Source organism: Pezoporus wallicus, unplaced genomic scaffold (assembly GCF_028554395.1).
Source record: "Pezoporus wallicus isolate ANWC-B61680 ecotype Strahan unplaced genomic scaffold, APGP_CSIRO_Pwel_v1 contig_14729, whole genome shotgun sequence".
Taxonomy (NCBI): domain Eukaryota; kingdom Metazoa; phylum Chordata; class Aves; order Psittaciformes; family Psittacidae; genus Pezoporus; species Pezoporus wallicus.
The window spans coordinates 1-7,396 of NW_026641385.1; the positions used below are offsets into that span (position 1 = coordinate 1).

Consider the following 7,396-nt stretch of genomic DNA (forward strand, 5'->3'; position numbering starts at 1 on the left):
ACCCCTATTGCCCCCCATTCCCAGATGGGCCGGAGCTGGAGGCAGCGCCGGCGCCGGAGCCAATCCCGGTGCTGGTTCCGGACGGAGCCGATGCCGTGGCCGTGGGGTGCCGGGCGCGGGGGGTGCCCCCCGTGGAGCTGCACTGGGAGCAAGGGGGCCGCCCCATCAGCACCACGGACAGCAGGTACCTGAGGGCACCCAATGGCGCCCAATGGCACCCAATGAGACCAAATGGAACCCAGTGGTGCCAACGGCACCCAATGGGACCCATGGCACCCAATGGTGCTCAGTGGTACCCAATGGCACCCAATGGTACCCAATGGGAACCATGGTGCCAAATGGCGCTCAATGGTGCCCAATGGTACCCGATGGCGTCCAATGGCACCCAATCGACCCAATGGTACCCAATGGTACCCAATGGTACCCAATGGCACTCAATCGACCTAATGGCACCCAATGGCACCCAATGGACCTAATGGCACCCAATGGCACCCAATCACCTTATGGTACCCATTGGCACCCAATCGACCCAATGGCACCCAATGGCACCCAATTGACCCAATGGCACCCAATGGCACCCAATGGACCCAATGGCGTCCAATGGCACCCAATGGACCTAATGGCACCCAATGGCACCCAATCGACCCAATGGCACCCAATGGCACCTTATGGTACCCATTGGCACCCAATCGACCCAATGGCACCCAATGGTACCCAATGGCACCCAATTGACCCAATGGCACCCAATCGACCCAATGGCACCCAATGGCACCCTATGGACCCAATGGTACTCAACTGTACCCAATGGCACCCAATGGACCCAATGGTACTCAACTGTACCCAATGGCACCCAATGGACCCAATGGTCTCCCCCCCCTCCAGGTTCCAGCAGCTCCAATGGTCGGACCCCCCCTGGACCAGCGCCCTCCTGACCGTGGCCAACATCAGCCAGGATCGGGCCCGGCTCCGCTCCCAGGCCCTGAACTGGGCCCAGTTGTGGGCCCGGGCCCCCTCCCAGTACCTGAACTGGGACCAGGCCCATGCCGGGTACTGGGACGGCAACGGGACACTGGGAATGGTGGAGTGCGTGGGGCGGAGCCAACTGGGAACGGCGAGGAGGCGCTTCCGGCTGCGCCTGGCGGGTATGGGGGGAATGGGGGGGAATGGGGGGAATGGGGGGGAATGGGGGGAATGGGATGGGACTGGGAGGGGATTGGGATGGGATTGGGATGGGATAGACTGGACTGGGATACCTGTCCATACTGGTCCATACTGGTCCATACTGGTCCGTACTGGTCCATACTGGTCCGTACTGGTCCGTACTGGTCCATACTGGTCCATACTGGTCCGTACTGGTCCATACTGGTCCATACTGGTCCATACTGGTCCGTACTGGTCCATACTGGTCCGTACTGGTCCGTACTGGTCCGTACTGGTCCGTACTGGTCCATACTGGTCCGTACTGGTCCGTACTGGTCCATACTGGTCCATACTGGTCTGTACTGGTCCGTACTGGTCCATACTGGTCCATACTGGTCCATACTGGTCCATACTGGTCCGTACTGGTCCATACTGGTCCATACTGGTCCATACTGGTCCGTACTGGTCCGTACTGGTCCATACTGGTCCATACTGGTCCATACTGGTCCGTACTGGTCCGTACTGGTCCATACTGGTCCATACTGGTCTGTACTGGTCCATACTGGTCCGTACTGGTCCGTACTGGTCCCTGTGCCCCCCAGACCGCCCGGACCCCCCCCGCTCCCTGCGCGTCTCCGGGGCCACCCCCAGCTCCCTGCGGATCTCCTGGAGCCCCGGGTTCAATGGGGGCAGCGCCCAAAGCTTCCTGCTCAGGTGGGACCCATGGGACCCATAGAGACCCATAGAGACCCATAGAGACCCATAGAGACACATAGAGACACATAGAGACACATAGAGACCCATAGAGACCCATAGAGACACATAGAGACCCATAGAGACACATAGAGACACATAGAGACACATAGAGACACATAGAGACCCATAGAGACACATAGAGACACATAGAGACACATAGAGACCCATAGGGACCCATAGAGACCCATAGAGACACATAGAGACCCATAGAGACACACAGAGACACATAGAGACCCATAGAGACACATAGAGACCCATAGAGACACATAGGGACCCATAGAGACACATAGAGACCCATAGAGACACATAGGGACCCATAGAGACCCATAGGGACCCATAGAGACACATAGAGACCCATAGAGACACATAGGGACCCATAGGGACCCATAGGGACCCATAGAGACACATAGAGACCCATAGGGACCCATAGAGACCCATAGAGACCCATAGAGACACATAGGGACCCATAGGGACCCATAGAGACACATAGAGACCCATAGAGACACATAGAGACACATAGAGACCCATAGAGACACATAGAGACCCATAGAGACACATAGAGACCCATAGGGACCCATAGAGACACATAGAGACCCATAGGGACCCATAGAGACCCATAGAGACCCATAGAGACACATAGAGACACAAAGAGACACATAGAGAAACATAGAGACCCATAGAGACCCATAGGAACACATAGGGACCCATAGAGACCCATAAAGACCCCATAGAGACCCCATAGAGACCCATAGGGACACATAGGGACCCCATAGAGACCCATAGGGACACATAGGGACCCCATAGAGACACATAGAGACTCCATATAAACCCATAGAGCCCCATAGAGCCCCACAGCACCCCATAGGGACCCACGAGTTCTCTCCCCTCCCCCCTCCGCAGCGCTCGGGTCCCCGGGGCCCCGCCCCCTCCCTCCTACGTCATCACGTCGGCCCCCTCCCACACGCTGACGGGGCTGCGCCCGGCCACGCCCTATGACGTCACCGTGCGCGCGCGCAACGCCCGCGGCGACAGCGCCGCCGCCGTCGTCCGTGGCGTCACTTCCGGTAAGGGGGGGTGTGAGGGGAGGGGGGAGGGACCGGAAGTGGCTGCGATCACGTGCTTGTTTCGTTTTTCCCGCCTACAGCGCTGCCCCGCGATTGGCCGGAGGAGGGGGCGGGGCCAACGGCGCCCCCTGCAGGTGAGGGCGGTCTCACCCCTCCACTTCCGGTTCGCGACACTTCCGGTTTCCCTCACACTTCCGGTTTCCCAGCAGCCTTCGCGCCTCCCACGTGGGCCCTGGCGGCCTCGGTTGGCCTCGCCCTCGCCGCCATCTTGGGGGCGGTGCTCTGGTGCCGCCGACGTCACTTCCGGGAGGCGGGGCCGGAAGTGACGGCGCCGAAAGGGAGCGGGGGAGGGGGCGGCAACGAGTACGGACCGGAACCGGAAGTGGGTGAGCGCGCGGGAAGTCAAAGGGGGGGGATGAGGAAGGGGCGGGTCTTCCGGAAACCACGCCCACCTCCCGCTCTCTCCCATTGGCTGCCGCTCAGGTGCGTTCGACCAATCAGAAGCCGAGGTTGATTGGGGCGGTTACGAGGAGGTAAAAGGGGGCGGGGCTTAAAAGGGGGGGGGAGGAGGAGGATGGGGCAGGGCTTGACTCCACGTGACCCCGCTTGGCCCCGCCCCTTCCAGGTGCCGCCCCCTGCCCCCCGCGTGACCCCGGAGGGGGAGCTCGTGTGAAGGAGGGGGGGGGAGGGGCCTCGCGTTGGCCCCGCCCCCTCCATGAATAAACCCCGCCCCCTTCGTGAAGCCGGACCAATGGGGAGCGAGGTCTTTATTGGGGGGGGGGGGTGTGGCCCCAGAGCGCCCCCTGGCGGCGCGGAGGTCACTGCTCCCCCTGCCACCAATGGTAGAGCTGATCCGTGAGGATCCCGGTGTAGGTCAGCATGGCCGCCGCGCCCTGCTCGTACACGGCGCTGTGGGGCAGACCCATAGCGGGGGGTTAGGGGGTGCTGTGGGGCAGACCCATAGCGGGGGGTTATGGGGTGCTGTGGGGCAGACCCATAGCAGGGGGTTATGGGGCGCTGTGGGGCAGACCCATAGCGGGGGGTTAGGGGGTGCTGTGGGGCAGACACATAGCGGGGGGTTAGGGGGTGCTGTGGGGCAGACACATAGCGGGGGGTTAGGGGGTGCTATGGGGCAGACACATAGCGGGGGGTTATGGGGTGCTATGGGGCAGACACATAGCGGGGGGTTAGGGGGTGCTGTGGGGCAGACCCATAGCGGCGGGTTAGGGGGTGCTGGGGGGCAGACACATAGGGTGGGGTTATGGGGCGCTATGGAGCAGACCCATAGCGGGGGGTTATGGGGCGCTATGGGGCAGACCCATAGGAAGGGGTTATGGGGCGCTATGGGGCAGACCCATAGGGTGGGGTTATGGGGCGCTATGGGGCAGACCCATAGCGGGGGGGTTATGGGGCGCTATGGGGCAGACCCATAGGAAGGGGTTATGGGGCGCTATGGGGCAGACCCATAGGGTGGGGTTAGGGGGTGCTATGGGGCAGACCCATAGGGTGGGGTTATGGGGCGCTATGGGGCAGACCCATAGGGTGGGGTTATGGGGCGCTATGGGGCAGACCCATAGCGGTGGGGTTAGGGGGTGCCCCCCCCCTTACCGGATCTTGCTGTGGGTCCGGGGCAGGTCCAGGTGCTCCAGGAGGTTCCCGGTCACGGAGCCCAAATACTCGCGGAGGTGGGGGAGGGGCAGGAGGGGGGAGGGGGGGGGACGGGTGGGGGTGGGGGGAGGGGCGGCGGAGGACGCTGCGGGGGGGAGGGGGGGAGAGAGGGGGTGAGATGGGGGCTATGGGTCTCTATGGGTCCCTGTGGGTCTCTATGGGGTTTCTTTGGGGTCTATGGGGTCCCTATGGGGCTCTACGGGGTTTCTATGGGGCTCTATGGGGTCCCGATGGGTCTCTATTGGGTCCCTATGGGGTCTCTGTGGCGCTCTATGGGGTCCCAACGGGGCCGCTATGGGGTTTCTATGGGTGCCAATGGCTCTCTATGGGGTCTCTGTGGGTCCCTATGGGGTCTCTATTGGGTTCCAATGGGTCTCTATGGGGTCTCTATGGGGCTGTATGGGGTTTCTATGGGTCCAAATGGGTCCCTATGGGCTCTCTATGGGGTCTCTATTGGTCCCAATGGGTCCCTATGGAGTCTCTATGGGGTCTCTATAGGGTCCCTATGGGTCCCTATTGGATCCCAATGGCTCTCTATAGGGCTGTATGGGGTTTCTATGGGTCCCAATGGGTCCCTATAGGTTCTCTATGGGTCCCAATGGGTCTCTATGGGGTTTCTATGGGTCCCGATGGGTCCCAATGGGGGCCCTCACTGGAGCTCAGCAGCAGCAGCAGCGACGCCACAACCATGGGGGGGGGCAGCGGGGCCATGGCGAGGCCTGGGGAGAGCCCGGGAACACCTGAAACGGCCCCAAAACACCCAAAAACGGCTCAAAACCACCCAAAAACTGCTCAAAAACACCCAGAAACACCCAAAAACGGCTCAAAACCACCCAAAAACTGCTCAAAACCACCCAGAAACACCCAAAAACGGCTCAAAACCACCCAAAAACTGCTCAAAACCACCCAGAAACACCCAAAAACGGCTCAAAACCACCCAAAAAGGCTCAAAAACACCCAGAAACACCCAAAAACGGCTCAAAACCACCCAAAAACGGCTCAAAAACACCCAGAAACACCCAAAAACGGCTCAAAACCACCCAAAACCGGCTCTAAAACACCCAGAAACACCCAAAAACGGGTCAAAAACACCCCGAAACGACCCCAAAACACCCAAAAACGGCTCAAAAACACCCAAAACCGGCTCAAAACCACCCAAACCGGCTCAAAAACACCCAGAAACACCCAAAAAACAGCTCAAAACCACCCAAAAACGGCTCAAAAACACCCAGAAACACCCAAAAACGGCTCAAAAACACCCAAAAACGACTCAAAAACACCCAGAAACACCCAAAACCGGCTCAAAACCACCCAGAAACACCCAAAAACGGCTCAAAACCACCCAAAAACGGCTCAAAAACACCCAGAAACACCCAAAAAACGGCTCAAAACCACCCAAAAACGGCTCAAAAACACCCAGAAACACCCAAAAACGGCTCAAAACCACCCAAAAACGGCTCAAAAACACCCAGAAACACCCCAAAACGGCTCAAAACCACCCAAAAACGGCTCAAAGATACCCAAAAACGACTCAAAAACACCCAGAAACACCCAAAAACGGCTCAAAAACACCCCGAAACGGCCCCAAAACACCAAAAACGGCTCAAAACCACCCAAAAACAGCTGAAAAACACCCAGAAACACCCAAAAATGGCTAAAAACCACCCAGAAACGGGCCCAAAACACCCAAAAACGGCTCAGAAACACCCAGAAACACCCAAAAACGGGTCAAAAACACCCCAACACACCCAGAAACACCCAAAAAGACCCCAAAACACCCAAAACCGGCTCAAAAACACCCAAAACTGGCTCAAAACCACCCCAAAACTGCTCAAAACCACCCCAAAACGGCTCAAAAACCCCCAAAACCACCCCAAAACTGCTCAAAACCCCCAAAACCACCCCAAAATGGCTCGAAAATCACCAGAAACACCCAAAAATGGCTCAAAAACGCCCAAAACGGCTCAAAACCACCCAAAAAAGGGCCCGCAAAGCACCCCAAAACCAGCCCCAACCCCCCCTAAACCAGCCCCAAAACTGCCTCAAACCAGCCCCAAACCCCCAAAACCACGAAAACCACCCCAAAATTCCCCTTTTTCACCTCAAAACCCCAAAATCACCCCAAAATTCCCCTTTTTCACCCAAAAACCACCCCAAAATTCCCCTTTTTCACCCCAAAACCCAAAAATCACCCCAAAATTCCCCTTTTTCACCTCAAAACCCCAAAATCACCCCAAAATTCCCCTTTTTCACCCAAAAACCACCCCAAAATTCCCCTTTTTCACCCAAAAACCACCCCAAAATTCCCCTTTTTCACCCCAAAACCCAAAAATCACCCCAAAATTCCCCTTTTTCACCTCAAAACCCCAAAATCACCCCAAAATTCCCCTTTTTCACCCAAAAACCACCCCAAAATTCCCCTTTTTCACCCAAAAACCACCCCAAAATTCCCCTTTTTCACCTCAAAACCCCAAAATCACCCCAAAATCCCCTTTTTCACCCAAAAACCACCCCAAAATCCCCCTTTTTCACCCCAAAATCACCCTTTGGGACCCCAAAACCCCCTTTTTCACCCCAAAATTCCCCAAAACCACCCCAAACCCACCCCCAACCCCCCCGAAACAGCCCCAAACCCACCCCCAACCCCCCCATCCCCCCAAAACCCCCCCAAAACCCCCCCAAACGCCCCCTCCCCCCGCCCCTCCCCCACCTCCGCGCCGCGCTCTCCGCGCCCCTCCCCCACCCGCGGCGCCCCCGTTTATGGGCGC

The 7,396-nt window shown here is 58.3% G+C and overlaps 1 protein-coding gene and 1 long non-coding RNA gene across 2 annotated transcripts; one reads left to right on the forward strand and one right to left on the reverse strand.

The window, feature by feature from the left end:
* The first annotated feature begins 1,072 nt into the window (after nucleotides 1-1,072).
* Nucleotides 1,073-3,633, forward strand: LOC130606888 (nephrin-like). Its single transcript, XM_057423500.1, has 7 exons — nucleotides 1,073-1,142; nucleotides 1,743-1,854; nucleotides 2,797-2,960; nucleotides 3,041-3,094; nucleotides 3,170-3,346; nucleotides 3,444-3,493; nucleotides 3,586-3,633. Exons 1-7 carry the CDS (start codon nucleotides 1,076-1,078, stop codon nucleotides 3,631-3,633), a joined length of 672 nt encoding a protein of 223 aa, XP_057279483.1. The 5' UTR covers nucleotides 1,073-1,075.
* Nucleotides 3,634-4,669: 1,036 nt separating this feature from the next.
* Nucleotides 4,670-7,368, reverse strand: LOC130606889 (uncharacterized). The gene is made up of 3 exons (XR_008974101.1): nucleotides 7,339-7,368; nucleotides 5,282-5,368; nucleotides 4,670-4,713 (listed from the first exon to the last, which is right to left on the reverse strand). It is a non-coding gene; the product is annotated as an uncharacterized LOC130606889 (long non-coding RNA).
* Nucleotides 7,369-7,396: the final 28 nt, after the last annotated feature.